Source organism: Raphanus sativus, unplaced genomic scaffold (genome assembly GCF_000801105.2).
Source record: "Raphanus sativus cultivar WK10039 unplaced genomic scaffold, ASM80110v3 Scaffold2568, whole genome shotgun sequence".
In the NCBI taxonomy this organism is placed as follows: domain Eukaryota; kingdom Viridiplantae; phylum Streptophyta; class Magnoliopsida; order Brassicales; family Brassicaceae; genus Raphanus; species Raphanus sativus.
Window position 1 is genome coordinate 1 of NW_026617876.1, and position 14946 is coordinate 14946.

The 14946-nt window shown below is 38.0% G+C and overlaps 4 protein-coding genes across 4 annotated transcripts; 1 reads left to right on the forward strand and 3 right to left on the reverse strand.

Moving 5' to 3' along the window:
* Positions 1-148: 148 nt before the first annotated feature.
* Positions 149-1653, reverse strand: LOC108825869 (CLAVATA3/ESR (CLE)-related protein 26). The gene is made up of 2 exons (XM_018599224.2): positions 1143-1653; positions 149-359 (listed from the first exon to the last, which is right to left on the reverse strand). The coding sequence occupies exons 1-2, from the start codon at positions 1403-1405 to the stop codon at positions 320-322; spliced, it is 303 nt and encodes a 100-aa protein (XP_018454726.1). The 5' UTR covers positions 1406-1653; the 3' UTR covers positions 149-319.
* Positions 1654-7202: 5549 nt separating this feature from the next.
* LOC130494496 (uncharacterized) lies at positions 7203-8427 on the reverse strand. The gene is made up of 4 exons (XM_057000374.1): positions 8256-8427; positions 8012-8156; positions 7586-7876; positions 7203-7485 (listed from the first exon to the last, which is right to left on the reverse strand). Exons 1-4 carry the CDS (start codon positions 8351-8353, stop codon positions 7369-7371), a joined length of 651 nt encoding a protein of 216 aa, XP_056856354.1. The 5' UTR covers positions 8354-8427; the 3' UTR covers positions 7203-7368.
* Positions 8428-9092: 665 nt separating this feature from the next.
* Positions 9093-10587, forward strand: LOC108823366 (F-box/kelch-repeat protein At1g24800). Its single transcript, XM_018596545.2, has 2 exons — positions 9093-10299; positions 10388-10587. The coding sequence occupies exon 1, from the start codon at positions 9138-9140 to the stop codon at positions 10263-10265; it is 1128 nt and encodes a 375-aa protein (XP_018452047.1). The 5' UTR covers positions 9093-9137; the 3' UTR covers positions 10266-10299; positions 10388-10587.
* A 1510-nt stretch (positions 10588-12097) lies between these two features.
* Positions 12098-14163, reverse strand: LOC130505770 (probable LRR receptor-like serine/threonine-protein kinase At1g69990). Its single transcript, XM_057000373.1, is given in 3 exon segments — positions 12098-13546; positions 13549-13647; positions 13650-14163. Coding segments are annotated over 3 exon segments (1770 nt in total). The 5' UTR covers positions 14023-14163; the 3' UTR covers positions 12098-12248.
* Between the last annotated feature and the right edge of the window lie 783 nt (positions 14164-14946).

The following is a 14946-nucleotide window of genomic DNA, read 5'->3' on the forward strand; positions in this document are numbered from 1 at the left end:
ATATATATAAGATGTGCAATGTGAGAAAACTGGATTGCATGTACCTATACTTCTTGTTCTTTTGTTTCTTGGCAATTGTATAAATTGTTTATACTTTTTTTATATAGGGTTTTCCACTACTCTTGCTATAACTCAATAATCTTTCTTCGCTAGGTACAAAAACAAAACATTCAAAGAAACAGAAGTGTAGGGTCACAAATATTTTGAGCATATTTAGGAGATTCGATCCCAAATGAACGGGAAAAGAGAATCTAACAGCATTTTACAAGACCTATTTGCCAACAAATACTTCTCTCTCTTCCCCAAGCTTTCACCGTACTTATGCTCTTCCCGGTGGCCTTCTTGATTTTCCAGCTCTCCTGTATACATAATACAGATTTTTTTTTTTTTTTGGTCAAACATAATACAGATTAAGATTTAAAACTCACTATATAACTTAGTTAATCTGAATATTTTATTTATTCTCTGTAATTTTTAATAACTGATAACAAATACGAAAAATAAAACCTTTTTTTTGAGCAAACACGAAAAATAAAACCTTAATCGATTGATACAAACGTCAACTGACTCGCTGATACAATAAACATGGAAGTGATATAACTATATTGTTTTCCAAAAATATTATTTTAGATCTTAAGTGGTTTCGTCTATAAAACTAATATATGAGGTGAAAGAAAAAGGTGGAAAAGAGAGTATTTAAAGGGCTAAAGCTTCCATAAAGGGAAAAAGAAAGTTTTTAAAAGAAGACATTTTATGATGAGTAATTAAAAACAAGATTGTTAACGTAGAGACTGAATAAAGCTAGCAGACAGCCTTTTGAGAGCCTCTGTTATATGTCTCGCCGAATCTGAGTTAACTAAAAGAAACAAAGAGTTCATTTTTAAAGTAAAATTGTGCTAGAAGTATATGTATATGGTGACCAGAAACAAGTGCTTATACATAATAATATAAATGCGCAAATATACATTCACGAATAAATTAGCTTGCTTGATTTCTTTCGATTTATTAATTAAACGAAACACGAACAACATGGATTTATCACTAGCTATAACATATATTGCTGAAAAGAACAACATACATAGTAGACATGCAAAATTTTGTTAAGTGAAAGTGATAGATGAAATAAGAAATCGGTAAAGAACCTGTTATGTATAGGATCGGATCCACGAGGCACTTTTCTTTTGCTGGCAGCGTAGCTAAGATCACCATGTCTTCTTCCATCTTCATGCTCCTTACCGTGTGTAATGGAGTTGGTCATCGTCCTAGTGGTAGTAATCTCTTTTGTTGTGTTGGCTTTGTTGTTGTTTTGTATTGCAAACGAATCGATCATTAGAAGAGTGACTAAACCGATCGTAAACAGTGTACGAGAAAACAAATGGAGACGAAGGGACTGGAGATTTCGCATGGTTTCTAGCCTTGTGGGTTTTGTTTTGGTTCCTATCTTCGTTGGTTGGTGGAAATAAGGACAGAACCTAACATCGATCGAAGTAGTAGGTTTTATTCGATTTTTCTTTTTGAAACTATAATAGAGAACCTAAATTTTCTTTTTCAAAAAAAAAAAACTATAATAGAGAACCAAGAAGAGTGGGAACAAAAGCAAGAGGGAGAGAGGGAGAGAGAGCGTCTATCACTTTGATGAGTTAGGATGGTTGGTGTTCTTTATATGTTCGATGGTTTTTATTCTCTTTAATATGGTGAACTTTACTCGAAACATTAGGATAGAGAGAAAGATAATCTAGGCTATGAATCTTTATATTTTTCCGTGAGATATATTTTTAATATTATCTTTAAGCATGAATCCGTATTTTTATGTCTTTCTCTTTTTGTCCCAAAAATCTAAATATACCAGAATGAAACACAATACTCTAATATCATAGAATTAAAATTTTAAAAATTGGAGAAAAAGAGAGAGTTAGAGAATGATATCTAGAACAGCTGGTCTGAAACGTGACAAGGAGGGAATATATTTAGTAGCCTTTGCTTTATGTGCATGAGAAGGTTCGGATACGAGTTTAAGTATTTGTGTGTGTTTTTCTGGTGTGGTGTCGTATATTTTCGCAGTTTTATGTAATATACTCAAATTAGATATTGTACTTTTCTCACTGCATTTCATCCCTTTCGTATCCAAAAGGTAAAGCTAAGCACAAAACAATGCCATGCATACCATTATTTATATATTACAAATGTACAGCCATATTTTATAAATATCTAAGAATTACACTCAACTCAAGTATGTATATTCCATTATTTTCACAAAGTTTTACCTACTGATTGGATACGCGTGTGTGCATGATATTTTGCACATATGCACATATAGTATCTACCTAGTTCCGTTTAACCACCATCTCTTATGTATCTAGTATTTTTGTTACACCATATACTATAACTTGATATATCACTTGTTGCTTATTTTCCGAACTTGAAGAAACCAACATAAACTTCATTATAAGGGCTCACATACAGCAAACTTCGAATAATCTAAAAAGGTAATTAGCAATATTTTACATTAGCCAAACATATATGCGTTAACCACCTTAACCCTTCTTTATGTATCTTAAGATTTTATGCATATTTTAAAGTTTGCTGAAATAAAGATGAGAATGACAACATTGACTAGACTCATGATTAAAAATTGTTCCTTGCGAATATATTTATATCACTGTCACATAGCAGCCGTAATTTTTTTTTGTGTGTAAATTTAACAAATTTTGGTAAGCCACTTATTACAAAGGAAAAGGAAGAAGAGGAGCTAGTGTTCATGAGAAGAAAAAGAGAAGAAAATTTCCAACAGATGGAGAGCTTACTGTCATGAGTGTCATGTATCCCATAATACATATATATTTTAGGGCCATAGTTCGTAGAACATATGATACATATTAATCTCACCAATCAAAATTATAACCATAATGTACATGAATCCCACTTCAAAATTTGTTTACCTTTCCTAAAAGAGTAGCCGTATAATTGCCCAGGGAATCTTATGCCTTTGTGTTGCTTAATAGCTTCAAGCTGAAGTAACAAAAAATGGCATTTACTTATTCATTTTAAATTTAATATATTATCATGTACACAACCTCCACTAGTAATATGGTGGCCGTTTCAGTCTATACGAGACTTCTTTTTTTTTTTGAATTAATCTGGGTATATCCATATATAGATATACAGAACAATATGATTAAATTTCGCAAAACAGAAACGTGTTTACATGATCAATTTCGAACTTAAAACGTGTTTACATGATCAACATAGTATACAGTTGAGGGAAAACTTCAAACACCATTGCAAGTTTGTCTACTATTATGTTTATTGGTGTAGTATATTCTGTCCGATATGTTAGTATAATATCCTGATTTATAAAGGATATATACGAGTGGTTTAGAGATAAATACTAGAAGTCTAAGTCGGTCATTCTCATTGTATATATATATGTTCTCTGTGAAACGTAATAAACAAGTTAGCAAGTTGAGTTCAATATCATTATCCTACATGGTATCAGAGCTTTAGATCTCAATTCAAGGTGTTCGTGAGAGTTCATAGTTTGAACAAGTTCTTCTTTCGTGAAGATGTCTGGTGAACAAGGTGTTGTGAAATCAGACGTATCAGATGCAGGAAAAGACTCAAATTCCGCCGTTCCTGCGTCATCGTATATGTTGTTCTCATCGGATAATCCCGGTGTTAAGATCACGTCAGTCATGTTGGACGGTGATAACTACAACCAGTGGGCTAACGAGATGCTCAACGCACTCCAAGCCAAACGTAAGATAGGTTTTATCAATGGTACTCTGAAGAAACCTTCAAGTGAAAGTCCAGATTATGAGAATTGGATGGCAGTCAATTCAATGATCATAGGTTGGATAAGATCTTCGATAGAACCCAAGGTGAAAGCTTCTGTGATGTTCGTCTCAGATGCGGCTCAGTTGTGGTCTGAGGTCAAGCAGCGGTTCTCAATTGGGAACAAGGTCCGGATCCATCAGATCAAGGCTCAACAAGCTGCTTGTCGTCAAGAGGGTCAAACCGTTTTGGAGTATTACGGTAGATTGTGTGCACTCTGGGAAGAATATGCTGTTTACAGACCATTGCCGTTGTGCACTTGCGGAGCTGCAAACGAGATTGTGAAGGAAAGAGACGATGACAAGGTTCATCAATTTATCATGGGTCTTGATGATTCTCGTTTTGGGGGTTTGTGTACGTCACTCATAGGAATGGATCCTCTACCAAGTATTGGAGAAGTGTACTCGAAAGTGATCAGGGAGGAACAAAGGCTTGACTCGTCTAGAAGTCGTGATGGTCAACAAGATGCAGTCGGGTTTCTTGCTCGTACAACAGACTCTGCTTCGCGTGGTGATGGTCAAGGAAGTTCACGGTCTGATTCGTCTATTTTACGAAACAGAGATCGTGGTTTTGTCTGTTCTAATTGCAACAGGAGTGGTCATGAGAAGAAGGACTGTTGGCAGTTGGTTGGCTTTCCATATTGGTTTCAGGAACGCTCAGACAGAGCAAGCTCAGGTCGTGGTCGTGGAAGAGCTGGTCGTGGCTCTTCAGTTGGTGGACGTGGAAGAGGACAAGCTACTACTGCACATGCTACTAGCTCAAACTCGTCTGCTTTTCCTGAGTTTACATCTGATCAATGGAAGGTTCTCTCTCAGATGATTCAAGAAAAGTCCAGTGCGGATAAACTGTCTGGTAAGATAACGTGTGGTAATCTTATTTTGGATACTGGAGCTTCTCATCACATGACTGGGAGGCTCTCACTCTTGACTAATGTTGTGTCTATTCCATCTTGTTCGGTGGGATTTGCTGATGGTAGTAAGACATACGCCGTCAGTATGGGAGTGTTTCAGCTCTCAAGCAAAATTACTTTGAGAAACGTCCTCTTTGTGCCTGCGTTAAACTGCACTCTGCTTTCAGTTTCAAAATTCTTGAAACAAACTAAGTGTCTTGCGACCTTTACTGATGATGTTTGTGTTTTACAGGACCGTTTCTCGAGGACTCTGATTGGAACCGGTGAAGAGCGTGATGGGGTATACTACTTGACGGATGTTGCTACCGCGAAGATACACTCAGTCGAGGCTTCATCTGATCAGACTTTGTGGCATCGGCGTTTAGGGCATCCTAGTTTTTCAGTGCTTTCGGCTTTACCTATGTTTTCTTCTACTTCTGTTGGCTCTCAGCCTTGTGATATTTGTTTTAAATCCAAGCAAACTCGAGGAGTTTTTCCCGATAGTTCTAATAAATCAGATGACATTTTTTCATTGATTCATGTTGATCTTTGGGGACCGTATCGTCAACCTTCCACTTGCGGTGCATTGTACTTTTTGACTATTGTAGATGATTTCTCACGAGCCGTTTGGACATACTTGTTGTTGGAGAAATCGGAAGTTCGCAAAGTACTTACAAACTTTGTTGCTTATGTTGAAAAGCAGTTTAGTAAGATGGTCAAGGTTGTTAGGAGTGACAATGAGACTAAGTTCATGTGTCTCACATCTTATTTTCGTGAAAAAGGTATCATCCACCAGACCTCTTGTGTTGATACTCCCCAGCAGAATGGTCGAGTGGAGCGTAAACATAGACACATTCTCAACGTGTCTAGAGCTTTATTGTTTCAAGCAAGTTTGCCTGTCAAATTTTGGGGTGAAGCTGTACTTACTGCGGCGCATCTCATTAATCAGACTCCATCTGCTATTCACAAAGGGAAATCTCCGTACGAGATTCTTCATGGACGCAAGCCTGATCTTAGCCAGCTTCGTGTGTTTGGTTCGGCCTGCTATGCACATCGCATGCCAAGAAACAAAGATAAGTTCAGCCCAAGGAGTCGGTTGTGTGTTTTCCTTGGCTATCCTTTTGGTAAAAAGGGTTACAAAGTTTATGATGTTGACAGTAAGAAGATTTTGGTCTCCCGAGATGTGGTGTTTCATTATCCTACAATGTTCTTTGCTATTGGAATATGTTAGATTATAAAGCGTGAAATTAATTTTTTGCCACTATATTATTTACTGGATAACCTATGAACTTACATTTAAGAGAGAGACATGAGCATACAGTTTAAAATCTTACTCAAACAAAGCGGATCTTTATTATAGCAAGACGTAATATTTGTCTTAGTCTCTAAATTTTAAATGGCTATGTTGATACTTTAACCCCCAAATTGATTAAAACAATATATGCGTTGATCATATTGTCTTTTTTTTTGGAACGCCATTGATCATATTGTCTATAATACGTAATTGTTTCAAACGTTATAATTTTTAAGTCTAGCATGCAGGTGACGCAAGATGGATTTAAAGTAGAAATCAGTCTGGAGGAGAAAAGCATCAGAATATCAATGTGTAGTAGGCAGTGAGTGAGAAAGTTGAATGTAGCTGAAACAATTAAGTCGAGAAGAACGATCCATCATCGAGTGGATGTGATTTTGCCGATTGGTCTAGAATAGTGCATGTTTATGGTATTATGTGAGAAAACCAAAAAGATTTATTCCAAGCCACAAATGCACCAAGAGGCAAGGATGCAACCTATTCAAAGTTTGGGAAGCCTAAAATTTTCAACCAATATTTTCATCAACTCACAGTGAAATACATCAATAACATAAACCTAAAAAGAGTGTAAAAGTATATTTGGAAGCTAGAAACAGAGGCATAGGGAGGAGATGCTTCATTGTCTAATATTGCATGGAGGCAGAACTTCACATGCTCTCAAAGTCGAAATGACTATCTAGACACATCTGTTACTTACTTGAACTGATCTCTTGCATTAAACCCCTTCCTGCAACAAAACTCTTAACAAAGGTTCAAGATCAAGCAATTATACTCAATAAAGACATATTTTCAGTGGAGTGGACGTTCATCTTAAGATAAAAGAGTAAATGGGTAATACACAATTTTGTAACATGAAACAAAGTAGAGTGCACCTATAGAATGGCACACAAGCATATCTCTGTGACTATTGTTTTTTTTTTGTGTCTTATGAGCAGAGCTCTCTTGCCTCTGTTCGCTTAGTGTTGACAAACAATGGTTTATACCCATAATGTTAATAGTTTTTGCAAAATCTATTGGACTCAAAGTGGTTAGTTCGAACTCAACTTAATTCTCATATCATGATAACAAAAGCTCATATGTTGCTAGCACAAAACCTCTATAGTCTCTAGAGAAAGCGCACCACATCTCATCAAACACCAAGTAATCATATACTTAATGACAGACTTCTAAAGGCAAGTGATAACATCTTTTTTCAAATGGGAATTGATCTCATAAACAATCAGTCATCATCTAAAGAAACAAGTAATCCAGTTATATCAAGGCCCCTAAAAGCTTATATTCTATACACTCGTAGTAATATCTCTGTTTCTCACATAAATCGGAAAAAGGTTTTCTCTTAAAACCGGGAATTGCTCTGTGATCTTCCACTGGATACTCCGGCCATCGGTATTATCTGTTTCTTTCTGTAATATACAGCGGATCCACTTACGAGTAACAGTCCTAGCATAACCGCCTGTCCAATTTTATATGTGTCAAAAAATAATCTCACGTCAGTGACTCAGGACCCAAAATCAACCAAGGAAACAAAATATCTTTGTTCTTATTATGTTTACCTCGAAACCAAGAACTGACACTCTCTCCTCATCCGCAGAAGGGACACAGCTTCTGTAAGTTTTGTAAGACTGAGACTTCTTAGCTTTCGATGCCGGTGAAGAAGAAGAGTCGTCATCACGCAGGTTCCTCTGTTTCACCGACGCATCAACAACTTCTTGATCATTTTGTTGCGTCGTCTCTTCTGCATCTTTCTTGTGTGAAGAAGCTTCCTCTCCTCCTCCTCCTCTCACCTCTCTACATTTGAAAGGAATCCGATAACCAGTTTCGCTGCAACGATACTTGTCTTTTCTCTACAATAGACAACAATAACAACAAGAAACCAATTCAAAATCCATCGCATTGATTGAGCTTAACTTCTGGAAACCCTAGATCTACAGTGAAGCAGATTCTCGATTGGATTTTGAGAGAGAGAGAGTTAGAGAAACCTTTTCGGAGGAATTGCAGGAGACGCAAGGACCTGAAGGAGAGCACTCGAAGGTGACGTTGCTTCCTTTTGGAGTCTCTTTGAAACCTAGAAGGAGCCTTCGCCCCCCGCCGCCGCGGCTTCTCATCTCTTCGTCTCCGTTGTTCCTGTTAGACGGTTAGTTTCGAAATCAACGGTGATTGGTTAAATTAATTTTTTTTTCTAGATCGAGAAATCGAAAACGAGTTAGATCGAAGTTACGGAACTGTTCGTGTGATCTGACGGCGAGAAAAGATGATGAGATAGCAACAGCGTAGACAAAGAGGATGATCAGATGCAGTGGATGATAACTCTTGGAAGCCATTTTCGCTGTTTCTTCTCTTCTCCTTCTTCTTCGTTTGAAGAATAAAAGCTTGCAGAAGAGAAGAGTTAATGTATATTAACAAAAATGGTCCGATATTACTCGACTATTTGCAAACGCACCTTACACCTTAACTGGATTATAGATTTTGACCCCAATAGTTTTAGTTTAAGGTCCAACAAAGCCCACCGTAGAGAAGTCCTAACGTAAATAATTAGGGAGCCCAGCCCAGAGGAACATCCAACATCCACACTCTTGTCAAGCTGCACTAGTAGTACTACAGTTTGAATTTTTCTTTTCTTGTAAGAGCATTTCTAACATGATTTGTTGCAAAACAAAGTGATATTTGAATCCGATTACATTTTTCACTCTCTTCTTTCAGAGTATTCACGAAAACGTAGCTAGGGTAGTTTTATTTCATTACATGTTACTACAACACTTCTTCAGTGTGCATTGGAGAGGACCCTGCCAATCCAAACCCCGCAACCGAGAGTTTAAAGAAAAAAAAAAACAGAAGTAGAAATTTATATATTTAAAAAACTAAATATTTAAAACTTAAGATATGAAAGACATTTTAAAATAAATAAAATCAAAGTGAAACCGACAAGACCTTTTTGTATGGGTTAAGTATCTTGCTAAAATTACCGGGCCTCAAATTATACGAAGCCCACTTGACAGCGCAGACGGTGTATCTAGGCAAATTATTGGGTATATATATATATAGAAACACACGACCAAAGCAATAGAGAAGATTACGATTACAGAGTAAAACCCTAATATTTGGACGATGAGCAATGTCGGTGAGAAATTGGTTGGGGAGAAGAAAGAAGCAGCAGCGCAGCAGCCGCAACAGTATCTGACGATGAATGCGAAGCTCTACTCTCTGGAGAGGTTCCAAGCAGATTTTGTTGATGTCTCGGTAAAGGAGGTAGATTTGCTCAACGAGTTGGAGGTATCCAAAGTATATCACTGCGATGGGTTGGTGTTATGCGTGGCTAAGGACAAGAAGGAGGAACCGAAGCTGGTGTTGTGGAACCCTTATCTGTGTCAAACAAGGTGGATCGAACCGAGAGAAGAGTTCAACAAAAATAACAGGTTCGCGATCGGATACGACGACGGCGGCTCAGGCTCAGGCTCAGACTCGCAGCGCAACCACAAAATCATGAGTTTAGCGGATACCTTTGGACCAGAACGCAAACACGAGCTTGTGTGCGAAATCTATGAAATTAGGTCTAATTCATGGAGGGTTCTCGATGTGGTGAAGGATAAGTGGTCGATAGATATGGATCAGCGAGGCGTGTCTGTCAAGGGAAACACCTACTTTTTTGCTCATCATCTTGCAGAAAGAGTTTTTAGAGGACTCGTGTTAAAACAGGAGGAAATTTTCTTAATCTGTTTTGATTTTGCCAAAGAGAGGTTTGGACCACGCCTCCCTTTTCCTTTTGACTCTTTCGATGGTTTCAATGGTGACCTTGTGACCCTCTCAAGCTTCGTTAGCGGTGGTGGTGATGAGCAGCTTGCGGTCCTCTTTGGTGGTTATGAATCTGGCTTTTTTGAGATTTGGGTTACCCTTACTGTCGACCCCAACGGTGCGTCCTGGAGCAAGTTTTTGCGAATGGACCCGGGCCCCTTCTGTAGCTACGGTTTTCAGCTCTATCCATCTTCTGGTGGGAGCTTCCTTGTTGATGAGGACAACAAACTTGCTGTCTTGTTTGAACTAGACCAAACCCAGACCACTCACAAGGCTTTTGTGTTTGGACAAGACGGCTCCTTCAAATCCTCCGTCATCCTCGGACAAGCTCTCTTACTCGAAAACCGTTCTTATAACAAACTCTACAAAGCTGCTCGTCCCCCACTTGTTTCCTCTTCCCCTTATCGTCCAAGCTCAGTCCAACTCAACCAAACGAATGTTTAAGACTTGAGGAAACGCGTGTGCTCAGAGATCAAGTGTAAGTTTATTATAATATTCCATTCAGTTTGAGATTATACACACTTATTCTTACAGAAACAGATTGTTTGATTTTCACAATTTTACAGGTTAAGTTAATCTGACCAAGTTTGAGATGTGGAAACTCTTTACTTTTGTTTTATCTTAGGTTGTGATCCGTCTATGTAATCTCTTTTTATCTTTTTTTTTGTCTCAAGACTGTTTTATTCATCTCTTCGTTTGTCAGACTTGTTTCTAAGACACTATTATTATTTTATATGCTTATGTTTAAGCTCTTGTGTTTTTGACATTGCCCCCTATTGTTTTCATTCTCTATCTTGTGTTTAACCATTGTCATATCCTAAATCCTGCATTCTACTGACCAATCACACTTAACTGGGCGTGTATCCATTCTCCAACATTTATGTGAATTTTAAAATGGTAACATAACTTTTGTTAGAGTCCTTTCATTGCTATACCCCCATTCGAAAGTGGTTAGGGTCTAAGAACTGTTATAGTTCCATATTCGTTTCAACTGTCTAAACATTGTGTATATACCCACTTGGTATTGGACTTCGGCATGAGTGATTTTATCTGCTGTGGTTGCAAAATTTTTATCAAGCGGTGCCAAATCTTTAAAAAACGATTATGAACATTTATTGACGTGACTGCGTATGAGAAGAGGGGAACGGTAAAGAAAAGAGGCAGAGAGTAGATGAATTAGAGTAAAGTTTCCTTCTTTGATAAAAAAGAAAAAAAAAAAAGAAGAGTTAAGTTTCCTTCAATCTGTTTTCATGTTGACTGTGGGAGCTAGATCTACTAGTAAGGTTCTTTCGATTAACTCCACTAAGTGTTTTCATGTTCGAATGGACACATGCTTTTTAGTAACGATCTGCACATGCTATATAACAACGGCTGGGTGGTTTATTTACTGAATAGAAACAATCTATTAGGAGGTGGGTGTATTCAATCTATATTTTGAGATGATTTCATTTCTAATGAAGTTTCAGATGATTTTAATAAATTGTAAATATTAAAGTGATTTTTGTTAAACCATTCTAGAATATCACCTAAGACTATGTGATTTGAGTTTTATTTTTTTTTAACTAAAAATTATATCTAAATACTCTAAAATCCCTATAAACTTTACAATTTAAAATATTTTTAATAAGAGTGGATTTCAAAATATTTATAAAATGTCTAGTTCATTAAATTTTAAATAAGATTTTTTAAAATTTATGTTTAAATAATAGTGAATTTTTCATTCTGATACAAATCATATAAAACTTTCAATTAAATATATTCATTTATCATTCAGGGAACTCAAACATTAAGGATACTATTCGATCTTGACCCGTCCGACCGGATGGATATTTATTTTATGTTTTTAGTTTTTTTTGTTTATATTAAAAAATATATTTATAATATTTAAATATAAATTTTGTCCGTTTAATTTTAGGAGAAAAGGTAAAGTAACAGTATTTAAATCATATATAAATACTCTAAAATCCCTATAAACTTACTCATTCAAACAAGAGAAAAAGTAGTAGCATAATCAATCGAAATGCATAGAAAGTGGTTATTAGGGTCTAAGAACGAGAGTTTTTTTTTTCAGATCGATTCGGATTTAGGGGATTCAGATTCATTTTCTATATTTATGAAATCCAAAACAATTCAGATTTTGTTTGCGTTCAAAATCAAAAACCGATAAAAAAAAACCCAAGTTTAACCTAAAATAGAAAAATATTTGTGCATTTTTTTTTAATTCGGTTTTGTAAATTATACTTTTAGATATATTGTTAGTATTTTAGGTTGTAGAGAAGAGAACTATAACAACACAACCAAAAAACCACAGTTAAAAGTGAAAACATTACGCAAGTATGTGGTAAAGAATGCATCGATCTTTGTACTTACAAAGCAGCAGCAGCATAATCATCATACTCTCAAATCAGTTTAACTCGGTGTTCTTTGTTATACATCAGTGGAAACAAACTCATCACTATGGTCAGAGAAGAAACCATATCGATCTCCCAACTTCTTCAAAGACTCGTAAACTTGGATCATCGATGGTCTTTCTTTAGGCCTCGACACAACACAGCTACACGCGATTCTCAAAAACTGCATGATCTCATCATCATCATATCCTTTACCAATCAAACTTCTATCAACCACATCTCTGCTTCTCCCATTACTCAAATGCTTACTCACCCAATCCACTAAACTCCCATTAAACCCATCTTCACCACTGTCAAACGAAACCGGCTTTCGTCCCGTAACAATCTCAAGAAGCACAACCCCAAACGCATACACATCCCCACTCAAAGACGCAACCATAGTGCTCGAACACTCGGGCGCAACGTAGCCAACCTCACCGAGATCTCCGTTACTAAACGAGCTATCGTTAGAGTCCCGAGAAGAACTCACTACTAGCTTCCCCAAACCATAATCTATAACACGAGCATCAAAATCTTCATCTAGAAGAATCACATTTGAGCTAATGTACTGATGCATACACGCATGTTCACATCCATGGTGCAGCCAAGCTAGCCCTCTAGCCGCTCCAACACCGACTCTAACCCGACCCGGCCAATCCAAACCCCGCAACCGAGAGTTCAACGTCCCGTTACCCATGTGCTTATACACCAACAACCTCTCCTCCTCCACAACGCAGAACCCGAGAAGCGGAACCAGATTCGGATGCCTCATCTGACCTAACATGTTCACCTCCGACCTAAACTGCTTCTCACCAACCCCATACCCACAGCTAAGCCTCTTGACCTCAAGCGCTGACCCGTCAGGCAAATCAGCTCTGTAAGAAACACCGGTTCTCGAAGAGACAACAAGGACACTGTCGGAATCGAAACTGTTCGTAGCGACAATCAAATCAACCAATCTGATCTTCACGATAGGTTTCTGAAACAGAGTTACAAGAACAAGCTGACGCGACTTCAACAGACCGATCCAATCACCGTCGTCGTTAGACTCTCCGGCGCCGTAACCGTTCCTCTTCCTCCTCCTCGCGTCTCTGACAAAGAACCACCAGAACACGGCGAACCCGACGCACAACGACCCGACAGCTCCCGTCACACCGGAGATGACAATGACCGTTACGTTCTTACCGTTCAACGCTCCGCAGCTCGACAACGGCTTCCCGCAAAGTCCGTCGTTGCCGGCGAACCCGTCTTCTCCGAAACGGGAGAGGTCGGCGGGGATCGAACCGGAGAGATCGTTGTCGGACAGAGAAAGTCGCTGGAGCCGGTCTAACCGGTTAACTTAAAAGGAACCGGACCGGTTAACTTATTCTCGTTGAGAGCCAAACCGTTCAAGAATTTGCAGTCAGCGATCTCCGAAGGTATCGAGCCGGAGAGTTGTTACCGGAGAGGTCTAACGTGACGAGGTAAGGGAGCCACGAGCAGATCTCTGGAGGAATCTCGCCGGAGATTTCGTTGCCGGAGAGGTCCAGAGACTGCAAGCTGCGGCAGAGTTTGAGAGATTCGGGAATCTGACCGGAGAGTTGCATCGACGGGAGGTGGAGGGAGAGGATGCGATTCTCCTTCTCGTTCCAGCAGGAGACTCCGGCGAGTTCGCAGATTGAGGAAGACGAAGAGTTGGGGAAGGACCAGGTGGTGAGCCGGCCTGAAGGATCGGTGAGCGAGTTCTTGAGGCCTTTGAGACAGAGCACGTCGTCTTCTGCGTAAGAGGAAGATGAAAGTAGGATCATGATGAAGAAGGTGATTGTGATCATCGTAGTCTTCGTGATGGGTTTCGTAAGAAAGGACAGTGCTTTTCTTCTTCTTCTTTGTCTTGCTTCCGTGGGGAAAAGACGGCCATTGACTCTGTTTTAGCGTTGTGGAAGGCAACCACTGAAAGTGGAAAAGAAACTAATAAAAATTGAAAACTTTAAAAAAAAAAATCAAGATTGCCTTTCTCTAATATATACGTTAAGTCAATCAGCTAAAACGACGTCGTTAGTGGGAGCTTGTGAGAGGTAAGAATATCATATTTAAGTTTTGGTGTTCGTGTCTTGATCGAAAAGGAAATATAACAAAAGTAGGTGGGTGTGCCAAAGCACTTTCTGCGCAAGAATCATTTGTTTCGTTTCTTATTTTGTGAATTTTTAAATTATTATAGAAACGTTGCTATGTAAAGTAATTCTTATACCTACAAATGTCATCATTCAACATTCTTCTACTTGATCAGGATATATAATGTTTGAACTGTTGTTGGTGTAGGGACAGTCATAACTGATCATAACTGATCATGCCTGTTGTTTTGTTGAAGATGTTTCTAATTAGGCCTATTTCTAGCCTTTTAGTAACACTTTTAAAGTGATTACTACATAAAATGCGAGGACTGTAATAGATATAATGAATGTTTTGGACATTTTGAACTAACAAATCGAGCATCGGAGTGTAGTTCAGTTTTGATTTGCATTTTGGCTTTTTTTAGTGACGCTTTTGAGTCTTATGGACATGAGTTCTTAGTTAAGTCAACGATTCAGCCATGCCGTTGTGCCTTAAATGGTATCAAAATGAGTAATAGCTTATGAACTAGTCGTTTCGATTGTTCATGAACATTAAAATAATTATTAATAAAATAAATTTAATGACCAAGTTTAATTTAAATAAAAAAATATACTCTCTCCATACCACTTTAAGTGGTATTTAAA

Bases quoted from the DNA above. Each gene is read 5' to 3' on its own strand.
- LOC108825869 (XM_018599224.2), bottom strand. From the start codon at position 1,405: ATGCGAAATCTCCAGTCCCTTCGTCTCCATTTGTTTTCTCGTACACTG. The intron at 360-1,142 runs GTTCTTTACCGA...TTATGTATACAG, and splicing joins TCCGATCCTATACATAACAG to GAGAGCTGGAAAATCAAGAA.
- LOC130494496 (XM_057000374.1), bottom strand. From the start codon at position 8,353: ATGGCTTCCAAGAGTTATCATCCACTGCATCTGATCATCCTCTTTGTC. The intron at 8,157-8,255 runs GTTCCGTAACTT...ACCGTCTAACAG, and splicing joins GCCGTCAGATCACACGAACA to GAACAACGGAGACGAAGAGA. The intron at 7,486-7,585 runs GTAAACATAATA...AAAATTGGACAG, and splicing joins TGTCAGTTCTTGGTTTCGAG to GCGGTTATGCTAGGACTGTT.
- LOC108823366 (XM_018596545.2), top strand. From the start codon at position 9,138: ATGAGCAATGTCGGTGAGAAATTGGTTGGGGAGAAGAAAGAAGCAGCA.